Here is a 25,214-nt window from a genome sequence, read left to right as displayed (position 1 = left end):
GCCGGACATACAAGAATGATCGCAAACACTACCAGCGGTTGACGTGACTGTAATGTCTACTTTCCCTTGACTTACTTCCCCCACTGGTTGGCATCGACGTCCATGGGGCCGGCGTGAGTGCCATATGACGTTGATGGCTTTTTGCAAAGTTTGCTGGAATTGGCCTCGTATCTTGAACATCCGGTAACCTCCTTTTTGTTCTCTCTCCCGCTCGTTCTAACGACCGTAGATCTTGACGGCTTCCTCGATGCACGCGTCCAGCGTGTCCGGTCTGTCGATTCGGTCGAGTTCGTCCATGACACGGTCTTTGAAGTAATCGTAGAAGGCGTACATGAGGCATCCTGAACCCAAGGTCTTGACTCTCTTGAAAGACTGTTGTCTGGACACTGCAGCGTAAGTCACCGCCGACTTCTCTTGTCACAGGCGGCTCACAGTCGTTCTTCCGCCTGTCGTTCCTCATCCGGTTCGCCGAACACCGCCTCGACGGCAATTTCGAACTCGCCTTAGCCGTTGAAGATTTGTCGAGTTTCCTTTCGCTGGTCATTCTTGTTCGGGTTGTTAAGACAGCCGCGCTGGGTGGGCTCGAACCAGGAGAGAGCTCATCTGGTGAGGTAGGACGCAGCGAAAACTACCTTGTCGGCCTCAGTAGCAAACTGCTCCGGTGGGAACTGGATGTAGGCCTTCACCTGAGTGAGGAATACCCGGAGTCCTTCGCATCGACTATCGTGCTCCATGGGAGTATGGGTCTGGGCCTTCTTGCACGGAGGTTCTCGTGTCAACGGTCGAGTTTGTTCTTGAGGTCCGCGATGATCGAGTTCTCTGTGCCGACTTGGGTTTCAAGCTCCTGAATGCGCTCGCTCAAATCCGCGGGGATCTGCACAGGAGTCTTGCATTCGAATTCTATAGGTTGCATTCCGAATAGACTCTCTGCGTCGTGAGGCGCGACCGAAGTCTACGTGGCCGTGGCCGGGGCGCGGGGCGCGGGGCGGGAAAGTGGGGCTGAAGGCGGTTTGATTCTGAAGGTGGTAGATTTACGTGAGAGGGTGTCCAGGAAAATATGAGGTGAGTGTGGGCTTGGGACTGAGAGTCTGGCCATCTGGGGCTGAAACATCGGGTATAACGCTACTGGCGCCTTGTAACTTGTAATGATCGTGCCTAGGAGGTGGAATACTGATAGGAGGGTGAGGAGAATGGGAGAGGGTCGAGGAGATACACAAAGTACGAAGTGGGCAGCAGCTTTCGAATGCCCCGCCATTCGGAATCCAACTGCCCGGATGTGTAGTGCAGACGCCGGGCCTGGTTCGATGTCCCATGTTCACCGGTCGCATTAGCGCGCGTGCACTCATGCCCCAAAGAGGGTATTGCAGAAACAAATCGCCGATCTTCAGCTTCGTCTGTGCGCCCGCCTGGCTGCACACCAGCAAAACCGTAAACTCAACAAAGCAACCACACGATATCTGCCCAAAAAGACGATTAGAAAGGATTTAGCTGTTCTCTATATATTGAAGTCTCTATTTTTGCGCGTTAGAATTGCTTTGTCGGCTGGTAAGATATAGGGAATTTTCTGAATCCTAAACCGGGGTCCCTGTCCGAGGAGCAACGCTAACAAACCAAGCGGTACACTAGTAAACTGTACACTGTCTCTTTCCCCCACATTTCCATTCAAAACCCTCTTTCCGAGACAAACTACGGTGCCTTCTAAGAGAGTAGCGTACTAGGTCGGGACAGAGGTCCATCCCGGTCCAAGAAGCAAGGCGCAGCAACTGATGGAAAGAGGAGTGGCTTTCTCGGACCAGAGCGAGCAAGTAGGCGTACTGTACCTGTAGCCTTAAAGATGCTGCCACTGGCCAGCAAGCCCCACCCTTGCCGGTTAAACTTCGGTACTTTGCAGTAAGCCAAAATCCCTTAATCGGCATTGCTTGCGACCCTGGTTTGCGGTGATCCGCGCTGTCGGGACGGCGATGGACTTTTCGCGGGGTATTACACAGTAGCTACAGTAAGGTACACTCTACGTGTAGATCTACATAAAATGACAGCATGTCAAGGAGTGAGCCCACCGATACATTCCCAGCCGGAGAAAGTTCTGGAATTATAGCAGTAATACCCTGGCACTCTACTATTTACACTGTAGCGTGTGAGAAAGAGGTTGGACCAGTAATTTGGAACCCAGAACACCGGGTCAGACCGCTCCCAATCGTCCCGATTCCCACCCAACCATCCTCTGTTTGTATTTTCTTGCAATGCAGCACTTAGGATGCGGTGCTGATTACGGGGAAGAAGAAGGATTGTAATCTCGCGACGGGCCTACGCTCGAAAGATGTCACATCCCCGTCGATAGCAGCGGGTGGCGGTGTGACTGTGATCAGCTTGCCGGCCTTCCAAATCAGGGCCTCGCGTATTGCGCAAAAACTTCAAAAACTGGCTAGTGCTGGATACGGCCGACCCATGCCACCGGGACGCTGCCTACATGGTCCGTCTGAAACTCTCAGCTGAGCTTTTCCATTCCAGGAGATGGACTCAGCTCTGGTCAGGGTAGACCAATCGTTTGGGGTCCACCCTTGTGCTGTCATTCTGAAAAGGCACTCGGCCTCTGTCTCCGCCCCGGCTGCGCAACACACTCCCGGATGTTTCTTGCGCAGACACCATCTGCAGTTTGACCCTCTCGCCTGTTTTCATCATGGAGAACAGCCTCTGCCAGCCCGCCCGCGGCATCGACGATTACAAGTTCTCTTTCGAGTTCTATCTCAATTTTTCAGCCAAGATCGAAGTTGATGTTAAGTCACTCACTGATGCTCCGAGCCTGCCCCCAGTGCTGAGTACTGACTAAGCGCAACCCAGCCGAACCCAAATGACAACGAGTCAGTGCACTGCATTCCGGCCACGGATATTTTTTTCCTCGTCTTTATCGCTGACATGGTGCTGGCTGCTCTGACGTCACAGAGAGACCGCATCTTTAACCCAAAGCATTTTCGACTATTGGCATGAAAATGGGAGGACGTACCATGCGTACCATGGCGGCTGTTCGTGAGCCCTGCCCTCTTTTTCGCGTCGCCTAGTGCGCTGACGATGCACCTCGGCAGCGTATCACTTCCCCAACGACGAGCCGGAGCTGGAGCGGCAGAACAACCAGCACTACATCGTCAAGATCCTGCTGGACGGTCGAAACTATCTTGCCCCGCTGTCGCATGAGAACCCACCTCGCAAGATACTCGACATCGCGACTGGGACCGGCCTCTGGGCCGTCGAGATGGGTGATGAGTTTCCCCACACCACCATCATCGGAACGGATCTCTCCCCCGTGCAGCCTGGCTTGGTGCCCCCAAACGTCAGGTTTTACGTGGACGATGGGTATGTGCACCCCTTCCTCTCCCCCCTCCCCCCCCCCCCTCTTTGCGCCCGGACCCCCATCCCCCTTCTCCCTCCCTTCCGCTAAGCCGGCCATAGCAACGACGACTGGCAAGATGGACCGGATTGGCATGATGTTGATTATATCCACTTCCGTACAACCGTCGGCTGCTGGGATGACATGGCCGGGTTGATAAAGAAAGGTTTCGAACGGTTGCGGCCTGGCGGGTGGATGGAATCGCAGGAGCCGCATATTGGCGTCGACTGCGATGAAGGGCCGGTCCCAGAGAACAACGCTCTCAACCGGTGGTTCAAAGAGATATGTGATTTGAGTGCGATTGCCGGACGACCACTACATATCACGCCAATGATCAAGCAATGGTATATTGACGCTGGATTTGTTGATGTCGAGGAAAAGGTGTTCAAGATCCCGATAAATGGATGGCCGAAGGTGACGAAGCTGAAGCGTATCGGAGAGATGTGGCGCCTGAACTTAGCGGATGGCCTGTCAGGCTTGAGTTACGCGCTGTTCCATCGGGTTAAGGGGATGAAGAAGGAGGAGATTGAGGTGAGCACTCTGTCACGGGTAGAGGGTATAGTGCCAAAAGCTAACGTACCCTAGCTCGCCCTGGTTGATGTGCGGAAAGACTTGGCCGATCCAAAAGGGCAACTGTATGAGAAATTCTCGGTCGTCTGGGGCCGTAAGCCGGGGAATCCCGAGAACGCAGTGCCCAGCCCCATCTCACCGCGGTCTCAATCCCAAGGTCACGCGAGGTGGGGAACGCGCCGGGTTGGCCGGTCAGGAAGTGGATCTGTCGTGTAATGGCAAAGGTGTGATGGCAAGGTGTGTGATGGCAAGGTGTGATTGGGATTATTGGAGCCGGCAATGAAACCTTAGTACCGAAGGGACCCGTTGATATGTTACCAGCCCACCTCCATTGCCGCTCAGGTAAAGGTCGTTTCAGACACCATCGTTCCCTAATAACTCACTGCGATGCAACTAATACGCACACCAACTCCCATCCGTTAGAAAGATCGTGTACGATTCTCCTGTGTCGAAAGCATGCCGTAAGCCCTGATCCCCGTGGGTGATAAGAGTACTTGTGCCCTACGCTGTTGAGCCTTAGTACTGCGGCAGTCAGGACAGGAGCTTCTGGAAGAACCCGCTTCCATGCTCCGGCAGTCGCGCGGTACAGGTTTCCATCTTAGCCGCCTGTCAACAAAAGTCCATGTTTCCAGTACCCTAAGTCCGACGCGCCTGTCTGAAGCAAGCAGTAGAGTTGATTCAAATCGAGGCAAGCCAAAAGGGACAATAACTAATATCAACAAGCAGAACCGTAGGCGACGATCTGCGTCGCCGACTTGTGCCGTGAGCCGAATTCAAGAGCTCGTCCGGACTATCCCTCCTGTCGGGACTTCCGCCCAGCCTTCTCATTCCTAGAACAGGTTTTCCGGGCCGGAAATAGCCCCCGCCAACCGCCGAGATCAGCGGATTTGTAAACACTTGCAAGCAAGCCAATCCCAATTTTCTTGTTTCTTTCTCTTTTCAGCTTCAGATTCCACTCTCAAATAAAGCTAAATTTAGGGTGAGATTTGACTCCCTTAGTTTTAGTAGTTCCTTTTTCTCCGAAGCACGTAGAGATGGTGGCGTGATAGGTAACCACTGCAGCCCTTAGAGTTCGAGCAGTCTCGGTGACACATCTTTGTTCACCGCGCCGTCAGGAGAGCCCCTCCCCCACAAGGAGAACGTGGCACTCCTGGTGCCCGTCGTTAGACGGTTTCGGCTTCGTTTTGACGACGGGTCTTGCCTAGCTCCCGCCAAGTCATGCATGGCTCGCCCCGAACGCGTGGTTCAGCGGGGACCACGTCACAGTGCACAGAGAGACGCTCCCCCTGATCGGATTACTGTAAATATGATTGGTCTGGGCAATGACTTTCCCCTACACCGTACATCACACCTTCGCTCCAACCCATTGGCCAATTCCACCAGATACGACGAATGGGCCCTGTTGCGGTCTTCATTCGCATTTCTCTAGGCAATTTTATTCCATTTCCGAGTTTAGTTGCATATGCAAACCCAGAGCCTTCCAATTGTCTCCGAGCATAATACTAGTTGCGGCTGATTAAGTGGCAATGCCCCAGCTGCAACTTCGTTATCGGCTCAATTACGTCTACCTTGCAGTCTACTTCCACTCATGGATACGTCTGCCACCGCCGCGCGCACCAGAGTTTTAGCACCAGGGCAATTCAGCGTAGATCTAGAACCGTAACTACTAGCTACTGATTACCTTAGTCTGTGCACGATGTCGACGGCGGTGAGCCACTGCAGCCAGTCGGATTGTAACAAGTGGTGCGGGGTGAGACGGGCTATTCGCATTTGCGTGATGGACATAACGACATGAGCCAAGAAGATGTGCATACGGCAGAGGAAAAAGACGGTGGAGGGGGGTGGGCAGGATGGATGCCCGACTATGGTTACCCGGTGGTGGAATCGGAGCATATGGTACCACCTATATCTGCCGGCAGTACCACCACTTTCCTGGTTGAAGAAGCGGAAAAAATTGTCTACTAGGTTCCCTCATCCAAATCGTAGTAGTCGTCTTGGTCGAACCCATGGATCTCCTCCCTTCAGACTGGGGGTTCATCGCCCGTTACCCAACCCTAGCAGCGCTGGGGTTTGTGCTCATTGCGATTGCCTCCCTCACCTCACTCAATCGCCGTCGCGGACCACGGAAGCACCTCCCACCGGGACCCAGAGGGATCCCCCTCCTTGGTAACGTCTCGGAAATCATTGGCGACAAATGGGTCACTTTCACGTCGCTCAAGGAGAAATACGGTAGACTTGCAACAACAGCTTCCCGTGGAAGATACATTGACCGCTGACCAAAGAGATGTGCAGGCTCCATCATGCACCTGACCCTCGCCGGCCAGGACCTCATCGTCCTGAACGACCTGAAATCCGCATCTGATCTGCTCGACCGCAAAGCCACCATAACGTCCCACCGCCCGCGAAACATCGTGGTCGGCATCATGACGGGCAACCTGCTGATCACCTTTCTCAACCCAGGCGAGATGTCTGTGCTCCACTGACTTCCCCCCAATTTTGCCCCCCAAACACGCGGCATGCTAACAATGGTGGCTGGTTAGATGGAACCGCATGCGCCGCGCCTCGCACAACGGCCTCCGTCCCAGCGCGGTCCCCCTCTACCACCCCGCTCTGTACCGCGAAGCGGTCTCGTTGGCGATGAAGATGCTCACGGAGCCGTCGAGGATGGAATGGTACGGCCACATCCAGAGAGCCGTGGCCGGGGGCGCCATCAGGATGATTTATGGGAGGAGCAGCGACGAGGACGTGAAGACCTTGAACGAGTATGTGAAGCGGTTGACCAAGAGCGCGACGTCGCCCGGCGCGTATTTGGTCGAGCTGCTGCCGTGGTTGAGGTTCTTTCCCGCGTGGTGAGTGCTGCTCTGTCCCCGCCCGAGAGGGTTAATTTAGTAGTGATGGCCGATGTCGGGGCCTGATGATGCGGTAGGATGTCGCCTTGGAAGAAGATGGCCGAGAGCGCGTTTGAGACGGATTCGACGACGTTTAAGAAGTTGTTCAAGGAAACAAAGGTGAGAACGGCTCTGGCCTGTTCCGTTTATTTGACACGCTCAGGCGCTAACGGCCTTTTCAGGAGAAAGGAATGGATAGACCGAGTATGGTCAACTCGTTGACCAAAAACTCGGAATCGCTTGGCCTCAGCGAGGAGGAAGAGTATTGGTTAGCCGGCGCGGTGTTGTAAGCCACCCCGCCGCCTGCATCTTTGGTCGCTGATTTCTGACGACAGACGGACGGTACAGCACGGGCTCCCAGACGATCATCGACGTTTTGAGCTGGTGGCTCATGGCCATTATCCTATATCCAGAGAGCCAGAAACGCGCGCACGAAGAGATAGACAGCATCGTGGCAAAGGGTAGACTCCCGACATTCGAGGATTGTGAAAGAATGACGTATATGCAAGCAATGGTATGCCACCTTTTTGGTTCCAGATCCAGAGATTTCTTTCAGATCCCTTTCTAACGGATGCCGATGTAGGTGAGGGAGGTTAACAGATGGCGACCCATCGACCCGCTGGGACTGCCGCATACAACGTCTGAGGTACATCTTTCACCGACGTCTTACATTGACACAATCGTTTACAAAGTTTCCAGGACATTTGGCACGAGGGCTTCTTTATCCCCAAAGGCTCGATGCTTATCCCCAATGTTTGGGCGATCAATCGCGACCCCAAAACTTTCGGACCGGATGCCCATCACTTCAACCCCTCGCGCCACATTGACGGAATCACGGGCAAGTTGAAGCCGGCACCTGCTGATACCAAGGAGGAAGCTCACGTCAGCTTTGGTTTCGGTCGCCGCATCTGTGTTGGGCGGCACTTTGCGAACAAGATGCTCCTTATCAACATGGTGCTTCTGGCTTGGGCGACAAAGATTGACAGCGAGCGCGGACCAGATGGTCAACCCATCGGGTTTGACGTTGATGGCTGTATCGATGAGGGAGTGACAGTGTAAGTGTTTCCATTGGTTTACCCAGCTTTTCTAACACATGCTAACAAATCTTTTGTAGTCGTCCGGTTCCCTTCCCTTGCAGCATAACACCACGATTTCCTGGGGCGGTTTCTATGTTACAACAAGCCTTGATGGAGTTGAGCTCGAAAGACTACTAGAAACTTGAATATAGTCTTATCAAAGTAAGCAGCCGTTGCAGGCACGGCCACAGGAACAAGCACAAGCAGCTTCTATGAAGCCACCAAGGCAGCAAGAAGCGTGAGAATTTCCTGAGGCGACGTGCGGTCGCGCTGGGTCGCACGAACGGGGTGGTCTGGCGCGGAGCCATTCCCGGCAGGCGCGACAGCTTGTTCGCCTTTACTATAAGATTTTGTTTAGCTTTCACATTACATTATAGGACTTATTCAAGTATCCTATTACTATACCCTTGAAACTATAGAGTTTAGCTCTACAACTTGCCACTCATATCGCTAGCTCCGTAATTTGGCCCTAAGACACCTACTAATGTAGCTTGTAAATAAGCTGGTCTTTGGTACACTTTTTCTTGATAAACTCCAAATTGGTAAACAAATCTACCTCTCAGTCTCTCTTTCTACTTCCCGGCCCCTCTACGTCGTCTATTGCGGGTCATCAGGCATCGCTTGTAATATAACGCTAGTAATAGCGCCCACATCAGACGGCCGACGTTGACAACGCTCCATTTGTAATATTGGTGAGACGAAAATACTTCTTCTCTGGAGGGAACGGATTGTACTTGAGTTCACGAGACAACTGGGGCTCAGGTAACGGGAGAGGCTCTTTTGGCGGCTCGAACAGCAGCAAAAGTGTTCTTCCCTGCCCAGGTCGGGGCGCGCTAAATCAATCACCAGCTGCTGCCGGACCTAGTTTTCCTGCCAGAATGATCTCTTGACGCGACATGGACGGGAAAAAAGATACCCATCATCCGTTAGTAGGCCGGCATGATCCGTTCCTTCGCCGCTTGTTTCGTCGACGGATGCAGAGCGACAGGTCCGAGTTCTTGGCACTCGACGTCTAAGATAGGCTTGTCGTGAATTGGGATGTCCACCCGTCTACCCGTTCACCTGTCCACGATGAGGATTGGTTGATGCCGCCTCAGGCGCAAGGATCCTGCAGACGTTTTCTTGGGCACGTGGGGCGTTTCCGCCACGCTGCTATGTACCGGTGTAACCACCGCACCGGGAGACAAGGAGGCAGGGCTATCTTAGCGGGGACCAGATCCAACTGGCGAGCGTCAGCCCCAGAAGCAACCATAACCTTATGCCCTAGCTTACAGCCAAGGCCGGCACTGGATCTGATCCGCAGTTATTAAAGCGAGGCCGAGCGGATGCGGGGTCAAAAGTGGCTCTCCGTCGGACTGGGATCCTTGACGAGGAGAGGCTGGTGAACAGACGTGAAGGAGCCCCCGGCGCGCTGTGTCCCGCCCCAAAGCACAGGCAAGCGCCCTGCACAGATTTCATGATTCTTTGGCTGGGCAGCCAGGCCTGAGCCGTTCGAATTGAAACCACGGGTTACAGTAGTGTAGCTGCCCCGTCGAATCCCTGTCTACTGTGTAGTGTCAAGTCCCTGCTTGGCGCCATCGGGGCTCGGTGTCGATCTCCTGTGGATATTGCCGTCCTTCCGGGGTAGCCCGGCCGATTACGTGTAGCTGCGTTGCTCAAGGGATACCGGAATCAAAGGCCCGGGAAGCTCCGCGATACCCCGGCGGTGGTCTGGGCCGGCGCGCTGATTTGGCGTATACCGCCCTACGATAGGGAATCCGCTTCCATGTACCTGTAAAGTAGATTACATGTACAACTCCTCCACTCCCAAGTGTGTTGAGGGTCCCGACCTTGTCGGCGTCAGTGAGTTGGCCGTCTACGGGCCGGCCTGCCTCGAGCCGATGACGGGCCCCGGGCTATCGGTGGGGATCTTGGTGCCAATAACGGCAACATCGACAGGCTGGTCATATCGACGTCGAACACTATGTAAAATGACTTGTCGGCAATGCACGCAAGGCCAGCCATCAGCATAGCACTCAAGGATCCCAGCGCTAGCAGAAACGGGGCCAAACCACACACAAACCGCTACGAGTTTCGCCATAGAATCTACTTGGTGACGGGTTCTCCTCGCGTGCGATCTAGGGTGAACTGTCAAGACGAGTAAGTACGCGGAGCGAGCAATCACGGATGGACTCCGAGTCTGAGGACAGCGAGCGAATTCGAAGACGGGGATCCAGATCGTCGGAAATGAATAAGGGAGGAAGGGCTTTACTGCAGCAATACCTAAGGCGGTTGACAACAAGGAGACTTCGGCCACGGCGGGTAGTGGATTGGCGGTCAGAACATCTGCGCCTCCCAAACCTTGCTTCAACCTCGTTGGATGGAATTTTCCGGCTCAGGCATGGCGCAGCTCAGCTGAATATTTCCCCAAGCCACAGCACCTCATCGCTCAACTAGTGGACTGAAAGGATCAAAAATGCAGTGATCTACACGTTACATGTGTGGCAAGTCCTTTGACCACCTGACCCCTCTTGGTTGACACGCGCAATCTCTCTCTAAGGATGAGGATCCTGATGTCAGCGGATTTTGTGCACTATTACAACTTTGTTTGTAGGCAGTAACACGAACTTACCATCCCGGAGATCTATCAACTGCAGCAAAACTGCGGATGTTGCAAATTCAATCGAAATACAGCCATGCGCCGAATTGCTCAAACATGTTGAAATTGCCAGTCTGGTCATGCAGTGCTCGGTGTATAGGTACCTTAGGTACTGTACTTTACCTCCCTGGCCTGGGCGCACCTATCAGCGGCTCCACTGCAAGCTATCACTGGTCTAGCCCATGCGCCACTTGATGCCCAGTGCTGAAGGCCTGAAAGCCATATGGCATAGCCTTATTGGAATCTTGCTCATGGAAGACAGGGCTATGGGGGCGTTGGTATCTAGAGACCATAGCTGCCCTGCAGCTCACACTTAGATCAAGGTGATGTCCGACGTGCTAACGTTACGTAGGTTGTTCGAAATCAATTGTCTAATTTCAGATAGGTGATGCCGGTGTCGAACGCCCAAGAGCTCGGGAGTCGTAAAATGGGTAAATAATGGTACCAAATGCTGCCGTTCCTGCTTCCATTATTTCATTGTTCCATTGTGACAAGTGCAGTACGCGACTGATCTTTTTTGACAAAATCAATCTTCAACGTCATTCTTGTGATAGCCATAATGAAGCTCACGACAGCCGTTACTGCTGTCCTCGTCTCCCATGCTACTGCCGGAGAGATAATGAGAGGCAGCCACCACCAGATGGATGCCCTCCAAAAGCGGTAAACTTCCCTGACCGTCTGCGAGGAAAGTGAGTCCACGTCTGTCAGCTATTGATGTCTCAGGGCTGCTGTTCCTTGTGTTGGACACCAAAACTCTGATCTCACCCCGCCATGGACGGCCGCTATCTAACGTTGTCCTAGTCGACAAGTACTTCTTATTCTGTGCCGAGAACGACTGCTGCGGTGACCCCACCGTGGGCTACTACTGCATCCCAACCGGCACTAGCTGTTGCTTCGCGGATTTCGCTTTCTGCCCCAGCGGCACGGATTGCCAACACATTGACGGGGCCGCGGTGTGCTTGAACCCGGCTGGCGAGACAGAGAGCGCATCGAGCGCCCCGCCTGCCTCTTCAACCCCGGGAACCACCGCGGAGCCGACCTGCCACCGAGGCCGCGTCCGGTACTGCTTCCGGGGAGGCGGATACTACTGGCACCGCCTCTGGTAACGGCACGATTGCGCCTCGGCCTACCTCCACCCAGGAGAGCGGCGCCGAGCAAGTCAACAGCAATGTGGATATCTTCAGGCCTCTTTTTACTTTGTTAGCCTCATTTCTTTTCTCTGCTTCTGGTTTGATCAGCAGATCATATAGACCTCTGCTTGCCTGGGAGAGTCGTTAGCGGGGAAAGAGGACACACTGCTGCATTGCAGAGATCTTTTGTTGCACCTTTTGAGTATCAGCCCATAGGTAGATGGAGTTTGAGGAGATATGTTGGTGGCTTCTCAGTGATGTTGCTTTCATGAACGGTTTCAGGTTTCTGGGCTGATTTATGATATGTACGTATACAGGAGAACACTCGCTCTTTTCATATTGGATGCTGTCTCTACCGCGCCAGCAGCCCTTGCTCTCTCTATTCGCGGACGTTATATGACCAATGTAAAATGTTTTGTTCTGCAATATGCCAATCTGAGCACTCTAGGTTTGTGAGAGCGATAGCTTAATGATTCTAGTATGATATCTGGGGTGTTAGTATAGTGACGATCAATGATTAGCAGATTGGGGTACAAGAAAAGGCAAGATGGTTAGTGGACACAGTGACCTAATTAAGCGGTGAAATACCTGTGTATTACCTGTAGTGCATATTAGAATTTCAAGATCGCTGGCCTTCCCAGAAATGGGCTACCAATCGAAAGGAATCGATGCTCCGCTCTAGGGGCTTGCAAGTGGCTGCTGGACCACGAGACCTACAAGAGCTGAGCCGCTTGCTCCGGAGGCCTTCCCTGGATCAAGGGACATCCCGGCTCGGGGAAGTCGACGTTACTTCAGGGATATAACTCGCTGCGCGGGAATCTCCAGTCCACGCGCCTACCGCTCAATTAAACTTCGGGCCTGCGCAATTTGGGGTGGAGCAGTCCGGGGCGGGACAGTCCTCGGGCGGCACAATACGGGACCACATAGACGTATATGAATGGCGCAATCTGGACGACATGATCGAGACGTCAAGACAGTGTCCTTTGAAAAGGGACGTTTCGGGTGCCTGTGAGCTCCTACCAGACTACATCGCTCATCAAAATCATGTTACCTAGCCTTCTTCACTTGCATTACTGGGAACAGACCTTAACGTCGGGTTTAATAAGGGGAAGTTTAAGCGGCCCTTTCCATCTCGTCCAACGGCTTTACTAGGTGAATACAAGAAAAGCAACCTTCGGAATAGACCGAATTGACGGAAGATTTTGCAGCATGGGTACTTAGTGAAGGAGGAGAGAAGTGGGTCGTTGGGATGGAGTATCCGGCGATCCGGCCTGCCGCCCATAGGAGCACGCTCAACGTCATTGTCTTCACTCTTCATGGCGGGCACCGGCCCGGCATTCGACCAGGAGCATATTGCTATCTTGAACCCAGCTGCAAGCTCGCTTCCACTGATGCCCGACATCAAAACGTGTTCTTTCACAATTATATTTAATACTTTATGGGCAACAAACGGAAGGAGATACAAAGGTCAGGTATACATGGAGCGGGGTTTGTCCCACCTTCCTATTTCGTTCAACAGCTCAATTCTCATTGGACATAGTATTTCACGGAACCGACCTAGACTTCCGAGTCGATAGTATCGACAAGATATACTTCACGAATAGGTGGTGTCGAACATCAAGATTGACGAGAACGAGAAGTACTTTGAGGCCGCATCTATGACCGAGAAAAGGAAGCAGCAGGTTTTGTGGTATGCCTTTCGTTTAGGCTGGCATGTGTTGAGTATAATCAAGGACTGATTTCCCTAAGTAAGGAAATCAGCCCATAGTACAACTCGGCTCCGCCGACGTCGCGGGAGTGACTGCACCAATTAAGAAACATGGGGCTTTGACATGAGTATCGCAGCGGTGCCACATTATTGCCCTGCCGCGCGACCATCTATTAACCCTGCACATGATATACGACAAAGATATCCAGCCCCAACCTCTCCCCTCCCGCAAACAAAGTGCCGGTCCCTAATTTACTTTCTGTTGCGCACGTCAATGGTCTGGCTCTGAACGTAATCCCAAAGTAGGTTTGTCTCGTCTTCGTGCAGTGTAGCCGAGAACTGCTCCCAGAGAGCGGTCTCGAAGACGGCTTCGTAAAGCAACAAGCTCAACTCGACACTGACGTGAGACTGCCTACCGCCCCCTTTGTCCCGGATGACGCCGTAGAAAGCCTCGTGCAGCTCTAAGGAGAGAAGGCGTATATCTTGCGCTAATCAACACCCCAAAGAGTTGGTTGTATGATGCGGGCAAACTTGGCAATGGGGTTACTATCTACGTAGTGCACAAGCAGGCATGTCCCACGCTTTTTCCAGGCTAGAAGAGCATTTAGTGCCTTTTTTTTTTTTTTTTTTTTTTTTTTTTTAGTTTTTGGCACATAGGCAAGTTGTAGCTCTGCAATTACTTTCCAATCAACCTCGACTGTTACATATGAACTAGCAAATAGCTAACCCTGCTTATTACTCCGGCCAGCACTTCCCCTCGGACAACCGGTTCCTTTAACAAGCTTGTCCACAAGGATCTATCTCCAGATCGAGGGGACGCAGGGGCTCTGGGAACTTGAGCTAAAATGAAGTTACCCCTCCAACCACGAACGGCGTGTACCACTATTGGTTCGAGATGGTTAGCGAACAGGGTTACGGATCCGTTTGCCTTCGCGGTTGATTACCGCTATGCTAAGAGCAAGACCGATCAGCCGCCCGCCGTCATCAAGATTCGGTCCGGCAGGCTGATCGCCCGCGACGTTGATGGCAGCGACCCCCGTCGACCTACTATTCGACCTAAGCGCCTAGAAGCCAATCGCCGTCTCGTCATCTACGAACTGCCAACATCATGGTTGAAAGCTGGCAGCAATGCGAGAGGCGTCGACATCGACGTTGGCACCTTTGCAGACGTACAAGCTCTTTTGAAGCCAGCCTCGCTGGAAGCTGCTCCCCTCCCGGTACCCGTTATCCGAGGCAAAGCAATCCTGGCTGAGCTGGGTATTAATGCCCTCGAGCTGCTTCTGGCCGCTGATGCCAGGATCAAAGGGGGATGGGCTACGCAACCGCCAACTATTTCGCTCCTGATTTCGATCACGGGCCTGCATCGTAGCTTGTCTCTCTTGTCAACACGTTACAGTCGCGCCACAGGCGTCTCCTTACCGCCGTTGTCATGGCTTTCGGCCAAAACTCTTACGGTGTTTTTAACTTGCCCGAGTTCCACATTCGTCCTAGGGGTGAGCCCTCGAATCCCGACAGCTCCCAATCGCACACAGACAATAGCGCTAGGATTGGGACTGCATGCTCTGGGAATACATCCGCGACAGAGCCATACGACCCTGAATCGGATAAGACGAAGATGGTGCATCCCTCTTGTGCATTCCACAAGTCACACCTAGCTCGTTGGGTAGCCCCCCCATAGCCCTGTCCATTTGGGCCGCGCAGCGAAGAAACTTCATCAGATGACCGACTTCGCGGTAGGCGGCCTCCGCATCGACGGTGTCAACAATATCGCTAACTGGGATTTCGTCCGTGCCTACAGGGACCGCGCTTGGGAGCTCTACAACGATCGCTGCCCTAATAGTACAGCCGACCCGTCCAAGTTCCCCGTTGTAGGCGAAGAGCTCGGTATACCTATTGATATAGTTAGGGGAGGGCATCGCGATGTCCTATGGAACGAGCCGTGGCAGCAGCGGCTGCGCGTCGTCCTCGTTGGCGAAGGGGCCCGGGGCGACAACTTTGAGTGGACGTTGCGCAAGGTGGCCAACTGCCTACTCGATCGGTTCGATGGTGGACGTGGATTCGAGCACGAGCCGCAGGCGGTGAATTACGTCACGTTACATGACATCGAGGCGTATGGGAATGAGAAAAAGAGATCCTATAACTTCTGCAAGAATAAGGGGATCTTGGATATTGAGAAGCGTGCAAAGCTCACGTTTGTGATGCTCCTAACTTCGGTGGGAATCCCGATGATTCTTTGAAGGAGAGGAGTTTGCGGGCAAGCAGGATCAGAGTCAGGATAGGGTCTGAAGCAGACGGATCCGGTGAATTACGGGTAGGTTTAAGGAGGGGAGTTGGAGGGAGAGCTTATTCACGTCTGTGACAAACTTAGTCAAGTTTCGGGTAGAGCGTCCTGCTTTAGCTAAAGATGATACTAAGTTCTTCTATATTGATCGGGGTATGGACTCGAAAGTTATGGCGTGGGTGAGGGAACTCGTGAGGCTGAGCCTGTTGTCTTCGTGGCTGGCTTCTCGGATCGGCATACGCCGGGAAGCGAATATCGTGCTGGACAAGGAAACGCTGGGGTGGAAGGAAGTTATTCAAGGGAGGCATGTGCCGCCTGAGTGGGTCGGAAGGGAGTCCTTTATGCCGTGGGAGGCGAAGGTTTATACCTATTTGAAGAGGAAGATTGACGGCTGAGGCAATGATTGTAGCGCTGTTGGGTGACGGGAATCCGGGAAATCCTGAGCACTCCCTGGGCCCTCCTCTCTGCTCCTTCGCTCTTTTCCCCATGGGTCCACCTGATGAGGCCAAGAGGTGTCTTCAGGCTAGTTCATTAAGACATGATTAGTCTAGGTACTAGTATTTTCCGGAACCGCCTCAATTACTTCATAGCTTCTATTTCTATACTTATCCCCTGTCTCCCCCCCAAGGGGTCAACGTCTTCCTTGGCGAGGAGCATATCTACCACTTCTTAGCGGTTGCGTCGGATAATTAGCGAACTAGAGTGGGCTCCGGCCAACCTTGTCTAGAGGATGATCATTGTCTCTAGAATCAAGGAGCTGCTGTACGACGGTGGTATTTCTGCATGCTGCCGCCCAGTGTAGTAGCGTCCGCTTCTTCTTGTCCGTCACGTTGACATTGACTTCATCTGTGCCAAGCAATAAGCGTATCACTTTGCTGTGTCCGTGTCTCGCAGTCCAGAAGAGTGATAGCAACCAAAAGAATCCTTCCGGTCCACGTTGACCATCGTCGTCTCGATCAACAGCTGAGCCACCTCGAAGAACTTCTCATTGCTGCCATCCAGCTGCTCCTTGCGAATAACTGGTCCAAGAGCCTCATATGTTACGTCCCGATATGGTAGGTTTTGTCCATGATAGGTTTGTCTATGTTAGGTTTGGGGTACAAGTGTCTGAAACGACCAACACACCCAACTTAAAAGCCTAGAAAGGGCCAATGAAGACTATCCGTCGGAGTGGCAAAGCAACGCACCCTTATCTACCTGTGGCTATCCTCGCTCGGCTATAGAGGAAGGTAGCTTAGGCGGTGGATCATATGTGGGTTCTATAGACTCTTCAATTTCGAGTCTATACCCTAAAAAGAGCGTTCTGGAGCAGGTAATTCCCATATATATACGATAGAATACATAAACATTTCATTGGTCAGTCGCTCTCTAAGGTCACTAGAATTTCATACATTTACTCTGACATCCATATGTACGTAACCGCCACCCTCCAACAAGGCCACCGATAGGCTCATTACATAATGTAGACCAGTGCCTCGTCGGCTAGACAATATTCTGTTCATAAAGAACCTTGTCGGAGTCGTCTGAATATTTGCGTCCGTTGCCGGCACCCCTCGAGCCTACACGCCTGTCCCAGTCTGCTTAGAGAGACGACGCATTTCCACAGTTCCGCGAAAAGCGTCCGAATTATTAGTGTAGGTAGCGTAGCTCCTCAAAGTCATGTACTTCTTCAGCTCCGTGAATGCTCTAGATGTCTGAAGGCCCGTCAGAGCCTTTGGCGTGAACGGCACGCACAAGGTCAAGTGAGCGCAGGTAGTCTCGCAAAGCGAACATAGCGCCATGATGGAGAAGAAGTAGCTGGTATCGTTCGATTCGTAGAAACGTGTGGCATAGTATAGCCGCACAAGGCCCGCGACGCAGCCTCTATGTCAAAGATTTGGTTAGAAGCGTCAAACTAAGACGGGTTGGCAGGGTGTGACATACATTATGCCGACGAAGAATACAGCTCGCTCAAACGGGTCGACTTTACCGGAAACGCTCTTCTTGTCGCCGCCATCACCTCGATTCTCCTTGCTTTGACCTGGGGCGGTGGTGAAGAACCTTGGTCGTCTTGGCGGACCATACTGCCCCTGGTTTTGGGCCTAGCCGGCCTGCCTCTGTTCCTCCTATTTGAGACAAGGGTCCCAGAGCCAACTACGCCCTTCAGACTATTCTCCAATCGGACATCGCTATCCGGCTTTTGGTGCGCCTTCACGCATAATATGCTGGTGTTTTGGATCCTCTTCATCCTGCCAATCTATTTCCAGGCTGTCCTTGGTACTTCAGCCTTCCAGTCCGGCATCGACATCTTACCCACAGCTGCCGTCTGTATGCCCTTTACGATAGTAAGCGGCGGCATCATGACCAAACTGGGACGTTATCGCCCGCTGCTGATGGTGGGATTCGCCCTTTTCCCCCTCGCCATCGGGCTCTTCACTAGGCTCGACCAGAGCTCAACCACGGGGTACTGGGCCACTTGCTATTGGCATCGTCACACCAGTGACTCTGCCAACGATTCTGACTCCTTTGGCCGAGGCCGATGTGGCCGTCGCAACAGCTACTTGGGCCTTCATGCGTGGTTTTGGAACGATATGGGGAGCTGCTATACCTCTAGCCGTCTTCAACTTCCGGGCTAATTCCCTAGTGGCCGCTCGCCTTTACGACAACGAGGGCGCGCGTGCATTGCTTGCCAACGGGGGAGCTTATACTTTGGCGGCTGGGGGATCCATATATTCTGAATTGGGCTTGGATAACAACCCGAGCCTCGAGGCGGTTGTGAAAGGCATCTACGTGGACAGCCTCAAGTTGTGCTGGGAATTGGGCCTTGGTTTTGCGCTGTTAGGCTTCCTTCTCACCTTCCTTGCCAAGGAGTTGCCCATGCGTACTGAACTAGAAACTGAGTTTGGCCTGGCAGAGGAAAAGAGCGATGGGCAGTCGGGAGGGAATTCTACTCCAGTACCGACAGCGTGATGGATTGTCTGGTTCCTCGAATCACGGTTGTTATTGGACCCAATAAGGGAGGAGAGGGGGTTAGGGATCGGTCTGGAGGGACTGAAACCGTAGCTGCATTCGATAGCTGCATTCGATAGCTGCATTCGATAGTTACATGCGATAGTTGCATCCTCCATTCCTCCAGCCCCGCACCGTTGCATGGCCTGGCCTTTCTCGGCACAACCGCCTTGTAGGGAGGGGCTCGCCGTTCATGCCCTAACATGACCGGCACATGCCGTACGAAAGTCCGAAATGTACAGAGTACAATGCTGTATACGGCCAGAGGCCGGGTTACAGCAATCACAGTCGTATTTACGAAGTACCTACGATAAGTAGCTACATTAACGGGATAGAATATTAACCGCCTTCCAGGGGAAAAAAAAAAATCCAACCTCTGCGTTGGATTGTATTTCGAGTCGAAGTAGACGCTCTCTTTGGGGTCCCGAGACTGCAGACTGCAAGTAAGCCGGGTGGTATGGGAGCATTGCCTGCAAGAGGCGGGCGCAGCCGTACACCCACCAACGCTGGATTGTGGCTGTGGAGCCCGCAGTACTATGGAGAGGGCTTTTCGAAGTATAGGGCTACTAAAAGCGGGATATTAAACGGGGACCCCGATCACACCGTAATCGGCATGCGCGGCGGTCCCAGCCAACACATTACTCTCACAGCCAACACATTACTCTCACAGCCAACACATTGCTCTCACAGCCAACACATTACTCTCACAGCCAACACATTACTCTCACAGCCAACACATTACTCTCACAGCCAACACATTACTCTCACAGCCAACACATTACCCCCACAGCCAACACATTACCTTCACAGCCAACATATTTGTCTCACCAATGTAGCAACAGACCGATCCTGCTGGTCTTATAGCGCAAGACTCCTACTACCAGCGCGTTGGCTTCGTGTCGCCCTCCGAACACGGAAAATTATGGCTCAGACCCAAGAGCGAACGTTCCATTCCAATATTCTAAGCTAATGGGTAAACGACGGGACCCCCGAGGGTGCGGGGCACGCTGAACCTTCCTCTACCTCACAGCTTATACGTCCCTGTCATTTCGCCATGTTCACAACCTGTCCAGTCTTCAGCAGGTACGGGGTAGAGTACCCCAGGGAAACCAAGGCCCTCGTCATGTCGACCCATTTATCCTGGTCCTTGATCGCTGCCTGCCAGTCTGGATCCGACATGACATTCTTGATGGTTTGCATATCAGGGATCGTGTACTCGATGAAACAATCAAAGTCAGCGAAATCCCATCTGGGACGGAGCTTTCCAAGTTCTTGCCTCAGTGCGCTATTAAGAGCTATCGGCGTGACAAACTAGGTGTCGGGTGGTAAGTACCGTCGGCGTTTCAGAGCCCTGGCAGGAGGCACTCACGAGCGAATACTCGAGCACGCCGTGCTTCTTGAAGATTGGCATGGCAATCGGGAGGTGCTCCTCAACAATCCACTTAATGAATGCCTCATGAGTGTGTTCCTTCTGGCGATAGTGGGTGACTGTGTATTTCAGGGGCTGGCCTCCATTTTCAGCAGAGACTTCGGCCATCTTGATGTTCTCGTGGCAAAAACCGTGATGTCTAACAAAAAATTGTTCGTTAACAAGCGGAGGAATTAGTTTCAATTCCTGCTCGGACTTTCAAGTCGTTTGAAGTAGTAACCCTCCGTCGGCGTTCCAAGGCTGACGCCCCCCTCCCCCCCTTCCCTTGCCAGGCTCCGTGCAACATTATAACGGCAATTTATTAGCCCGATTACGAATAGCAGACTCGCATAAACTAACAATTGTACGTACTGTACATATCCAACAAACCCCTGATGTCTGCAGCAGGATCCCGAGGAGGGTTGTACCAAGCTGTTGAAGCAGTACTAGTAGCCCTCGATCGGCGTTCCAGGCCGACACCGCCGCTCGCCTCACTTGCTGGACTCTGTGCGACGTTATAGCAGCGGCTTATCGGCCCGATTGTGGATGGCAGACGTGCATATATTAAAAAAGTTGTACGTACATACCAACAAACCCCTAATGACCGCAGCAGGATTCCGAGGAGGGTTGTACGTGCTATACCTCCCCAGGGTTTTAGGGTGATTCCTGTTAACGTTTCTCGAGTTTTCTAGCCTCGCGCTTTCTATGCCTCACACTTTCTACGCTTCGCACTTTCTACGCCAAGGGGGTACAGCGGGTTGTTGTCACATTAACGTTTAAAACACCGGAGAAGGTGTACAAGCAACACTATTTGGTCTTCGGCTGGGCATTTAATGCTCTGTCTCGGCACCTCATGTCTCTCAGCGGCCCAGCCTGGCGCCTAGCGCCAATTACTACAGTGCGTGGTAAAAGTTGAATACACTTTAGGTACCTCGCCCGGAGGCTCACCTAATTCGGCCGCTTTTTTATGCCGCAGTTGGGCTGGATACCTGATGTGTATTCGAACTTTACCGCGCGCTGTACACCTAGGGTTCCACCTGTTTCCAAGTATCCACCATAGCCGGGGATCCCGGTGTTGCTGCGATGAGGACTCGCTCCCATCCGGTACTGTTAAATCCGGTCACTCCCTGAGCAACCGAGTGGAGGTCCAATGAAGCATCGAAGCGTGGTGCTTATCCTATCTCGATATTGTTTGGGTCTCGCACCTGTCACGGCCTCCTTTTTATCTGGACACAGATAGAGACATTTTCAAGATGAGTAACAAGATAAGCAACATGACCGAACCTATTGCAATCATTGGCAGCAGCTGCCGATTGCCTGGTGGTTCCAACTCTCCAAGCAAGCTGTGGGAACTCCTGAAGAATCCTGTGGACCTCATGACCGAAATCCCCCATGGCCGGTTCAATGCTGCGGGTTCTATCATGAGAATGCAGAGCACCCCGGAGTCAGTACGCCCCAAGCTTTCTTAAATCATGACCGCGGCTAACCCGGGAATAGACAACGGTTGTGACGAAGGCCTACCTCCTTGAGGATGAACCATGGGCCTTTGACAATGAATTTTTCAAGATCAGCGCCAGAGAAGCCGAATCAATGGACCCCCAACAGCGTATCATGTTGGAAACAGTCTATGAATCCATAGAGTCAGCTGGATACTCGATCTCACAACTCAGAGGCTCGATGACTGGCGTGTTTGTGGGTCAAATGTCAGATGATTACCGCGACCTCATACTCCGGGATGTGGACTGCCACCCTCAGCATGCAGGGACGGGCATTTCCCGTTCTATACTGGCCAACCGCGTGTCATATGCCTTTGACTGGAAGGGTCCCTCCGTAAATACCGACACGGCCTGTTCCTCCAGTCTCGTCGCCTTGCATCTGGCAGTACAATCGCTAAGGAGTGGAGAGTCCGATGTGGCCGTAGTCGCTGGAGTGAATCTAGTTTTCAGCCCTGAGCTGTTCAGTTTCTTGTCTAGTGTGAGTCGTGCTCCCCTCTCAGCGCGATACCTACTAGAAGCTGAAATTATTAAGCTCCGCATGCTCTCCCCGACTGGGCGCTCCCGCATGTGGGATGCCAGTGTCGATGGCTATGCTCGCGGTGAAGGCTTTGCTGCAGTTATCATTAAGACGCTAAGGAAAGCTCTAGCCCATGGTGACGACATAGAAAGCATAATACGGAACACTGGTGTCAATCAAGATGGCCGTTCAGCAGGTCTCACCGTCCCGAGTGCGGCCGCTCAGACCGAGCTTATGAAGTCGACATATGCGGGATGTGGGCTGGACTGTCGGAAGGAAGAAGATCGCTGTCAGTACTCCGAGGCCCATGGAACAGGTGATTTCTCCATCTTCAAGTGGCCCCCCGTAAAAACTCCAACTAGACCCAGGCACACCGACTGGAGATCCAAAGGAGGCGGAGGGTATCAGCGCGACCTTCTTCCCTGATCATGATCATGGAGGTCTCAGCGATAGAGTAGTTGACGGACTTCGGAGAGCAAAAATCCACGTCGGATCAATCAAGACTGTTATAGGACATTCGGAGGGTACAGCTGGACTCGCGAGCCTCCTGAAGGCTTCACTGGCCGTACGACACGGACTGGTACCGCCAAACCTGCACTTCGACCAGCTGAACCCAGCGATAGAGCCGTATTATCGGCATTTAGAAGTATCAACCCGCCTAGAATCCTGGCCTAAGTTGCCGGTGGGAGCGCCCAGAAGGGCTAGCGTCAACAGTTTTGGATTCGGAGGTACGGAGTCCTCAGCCCACGGCTCCAAAGGAGGAACTAACCCGCCTTAGGTACAAATGCCCATGTCATCGTCGAGGGCTGGGAGGATCAGTCTACGATTACGGAACCTCATTCTTCATCGCCCTGCTGGGGACCTTTTGTCTTGTCTGCCAACTCCGAAACAGCCCTCACGGCCATGGTCGCATCCCTTTCCACGGCACTTAAGAACCAAAGCAATGTCGACCTTTCCAGACTAACATGAACCCTGCAAGCTCGGCGGACGCAGTTTATGTACAGGGCATCTTTTTCTGCCAATATCAAAGAAGAGCTCATCATAAAGCTGGATTCTACCATCAGGGACAGGGGACAAGCACCCATAGCTACCAAGGCAACAAAGGCCCCGAATATCCGCATATTAGGCATATTCACGGGGCAAGGAGCCCAATGGGCCACGATGGGGGCAAGCCTGTTTCTTCACTCGGCAACTTTTCGGCGATCTATCCAGCAACTCGAGTCGGCCCTCAAGAGTATTCCGCAGCGTCCAACCTGGTCTCTGACGGAGGAACTGTTGAGACATGGCAATCCGAAGCGGACTTCATCCGCCGAGATCTCCCAGCCCCTCTGCACCGCACTTCAGGTTGCCCTGGTCGATTTACTCAAGGAATGCGGTAAAACATTTAGCGCGGTGGTCGGTCACTCATCGGGGCTTGGCCGTGAGGATGGTCGAAGCCAATCTCACCGAGGCACAGTGGGACGTGGTTCTGACGGATAACCTCTTCTCAGGAGTGGATCGCGTGCTCAGAGACTTCAAGGATGACTTCATCCATACCTTTCTCCGTCATGGTGAGCCAAGCAGTCAATGACCGAATCAGCGTCTTGGGAGATCCCCTGAACCTGGCCAGGGGCGTGACACACATCGATCAGCTGCTTATCATTAGCGGGCGCACCCTGGCGGTGTCCAAGATGGCGATCCAGGTACAATCTCTTTTCAGCCCATTTGCCAAACAGACTGCGGTCATCGCCGACCTGAAAGATGTGCCGGCGAGTGGCCTAAAGTATGGAAGTGCAGTGATCTGTCTTTCTGGGCTAGAGGAGGCAACCTTTGCGAGGATGAACCAGCAGCGCGTCTCGGCCATGCAGTCGCTATTCCGGGAAGCTAAATACATCCTATGGGCCACCCGAGGCTGCCGTGACGACGACCCATATGCCAACATGATGGTGGGCATTGCCCGCTCAGCCTCTCGAGAACTGGCCCATCTTCGATTGAAACTCGTCGATCTGGACCGGGTCCTTCTTCAAAGGCACCAACCGGATGCTCTCATGTTTTCCGAGATGCTCCTGCAGATGATTTGCCTCGACCTATCGAGTTACGGCGACATTCTCTGGAGCAACGAGACAGAGATAGCTGTCGAACGCGGGGCTATTCCCATCCCGAGGGTTGTTCCAGACGACAACCTAAACAATTCCTTCAACTCTGCAAGGCGGATAATCACCAGGAGTGTGTTTCCTACCTCAACCCCCGTCGAAATTTCGATTACAGACCGGGGTATCGTCCTTGAGGAAACAAGGTGCGACCCAAAGACAAGGCTGAAGTCAGCTCGAGTCCGCTTCGGGTTGTCTCGTCCTCACTGTTCCGATTTGCTTGCTCAGATGATGCCCACCCTTTTTACATTTGCCTGGGTTATTCAAACGACACGGGACAAATAGTTTTGGCCATCTCACCGACAAATGGCTCGGCCATCACAGTGGCCTCTAACTGCACCTTTGTCTGTAAAGGCATCGCGAGGGCCGACGAGACACTCTCAGCCATGTTGACAATCATACTGTGCGAGAGTCTCTTAGGAGCAAGCCCCGGGACAGTCTGGATCCATGGTGCAGATGATCACACGGCGGAGATCATATATAAAGTGGCCGGTCATAAAGACGTTCCCGTGTTCCTGACCACCAGCAACTGCGCATCCGCGCTGACCTCTCCTGGGAGGGCAACTTATATCCATCCACGGGCCACGGAACGTGAACTCAGGTCTCTAATTCCTCGCAATACCGGGCGATTTCTAAGCATGGGAGAAGACGCAGACGGGCCCACACAGTTTGCAGAACGTTTGATCGGACACAAAGTGGATATTAAGCAGGGGATCCATCACGTCAGTGTGAATCAGACCATTCGGCTGTCGTACAGCAGATCTAGCCTTGTCGAGATGTTGAAGAAGTACTGTTCCAGGCCAGACTTGCTATACGACCTGGGACCCCTAGCACAAAAGACAGTGGTCAAAGCCGATCTGGTGCACGAGCAATCAGCAGCGGCGAGCGCTTCAACTATCATATCCTGGACCGGTGTGTAATCTATCCAGGTCCGGGTGACGCCACCCACGAACGCCCGGCTCTTCGCGGACCAAGAGACGTACTTTCTTATTGGACTCACAGG

At 53.0% G+C, this 25,214-nt stretch overlaps 7 protein-coding genes across 7 annotated transcripts; 5 read left to right on the top strand and 2 right to left on the bottom strand.

Moving 5' to 3' along the window:
• Positions 1-216: 216 nt before the first annotated feature.
• Positions 217-717, bottom strand: MFIFM68171_02577 (uncharacterized protein; the record flags this gene model as incomplete). The annotated part of the gene is made up of 3 exons (XM_071057999.1): positions 217-379; positions 433-502; positions 687-717. The coding sequence occupies 3 exons, from the start codon at positions 715-717 to the stop codon at positions 217-219; spliced, it is 264 nt and encodes an 87-aa protein (XP_070914100.1).
• Positions 718-2,677: 1,960 nt separating this feature from the next.
• MFIFM68171_02576 (Methyltransferase domain-containing protein) lies at positions 2,678-4,168 on the top strand (the record flags this gene model as incomplete). The annotated part of the gene is made up of 6 exons (XM_071057998.1): positions 2,678-2,773; positions 2,839-2,858; positions 2,941-3,020; positions 3,081-3,348; positions 3,445-3,913; positions 3,968-4,168. 6 exons carry the CDS (start codon positions 2,678-2,680, stop codon positions 4,166-4,168), a joined length of 1,134 nt encoding a protein of 377 aa, XP_070914099.1.
• A 1,790-nt stretch (positions 4,169-5,958) lies between these two features.
• On the top strand, positions 5,959-8,054 carry MFIFM68171_02575 (uncharacterized protein; the record flags this gene model as incomplete). Its single annotated transcript, XM_071057997.1, has 9 exons — positions 5,959-6,181; positions 6,245-6,419; positions 6,493-6,801; positions 6,879-6,960; positions 7,023-7,116; positions 7,176-7,354; positions 7,424-7,486; positions 7,540-7,895; positions 7,955-8,054. 9 exons carry the CDS (start codon positions 5,959-5,961, stop codon positions 8,052-8,054), a joined length of 1,581 nt encoding a protein of 526 aa, XP_070914098.1.
• Positions 8,055-14,287: 6,233 nt separating this feature from the next.
• Positions 14,288-15,629, top strand: MFIFM68171_02574 (uncharacterized protein; the record flags this gene model as incomplete). The annotated part of the gene is made up of 4 exons (XM_071057996.1): positions 14,288-14,290; positions 14,349-14,757; positions 14,976-15,055; positions 15,111-15,629. 4 exons carry the CDS (start codon positions 14,288-14,290, stop codon positions 15,627-15,629), a joined length of 1,011 nt encoding a protein of 336 aa, XP_070914097.1.
• A 4,076-nt stretch (positions 15,630-19,705) lies between these two features.
• Positions 19,706-20,198, bottom strand: MFIFM68171_02573 (EthD domain-containing protein; the record flags this gene model as incomplete). Its single annotated transcript, XM_071057995.1, has 2 exons — positions 19,706-19,972; positions 20,031-20,198. 2 exons carry the CDS (start codon positions 20,196-20,198, stop codon positions 19,706-19,708), a joined length of 435 nt encoding a protein of 144 aa, XP_070914096.1.
• A 1,461-nt stretch (positions 20,199-21,659) lies between these two features.
• MFIFM68171_02572 (Thiolase-like, subgroup) lies at positions 21,660-23,051 on the top strand (the record flags this gene model as incomplete). The annotated part of the gene is made up of 4 exons (XM_071057994.1): positions 21,660-22,043; positions 22,098-22,398; positions 22,451-22,810; positions 22,861-23,051. The coding sequence occupies 4 exons, from the start codon at positions 21,660-21,662 to the stop codon at positions 23,049-23,051; spliced, it is 1,236 nt and encodes a 411-aa protein (XP_070914095.1).
• A 551-nt stretch (positions 23,052-23,602) lies between these two features.
• Positions 23,603-24,545, top strand: MFIFM68171_02571 (uncharacterized protein; the record flags this gene model as incomplete). The annotated part of the gene is made up of 2 exons (XM_071057993.1): positions 23,603-24,357; positions 24,497-24,545. The coding sequence occupies 2 exons, from the start codon at positions 23,603-23,605 to the stop codon at positions 24,543-24,545; spliced, it is 804 nt and encodes a 267-aa protein (XP_070914094.1).
• Between the last annotated feature and the right edge of the window lie 669 nt (positions 24,546-25,214).

Source organism: Madurella fahalii (assembly GCF_045866475.1).
Source record: "Madurella fahalii IFM 68171 DNA, scaffold_1, whole genome shotgun sequence".
Lineage (NCBI taxonomy): Eukaryota > Fungi > Ascomycota > Sordariomycetes > Sordariales > Madurella > Madurella fahalii.
This window is presented reverse-complemented; position numbering and strand designations above follow the sequence as displayed.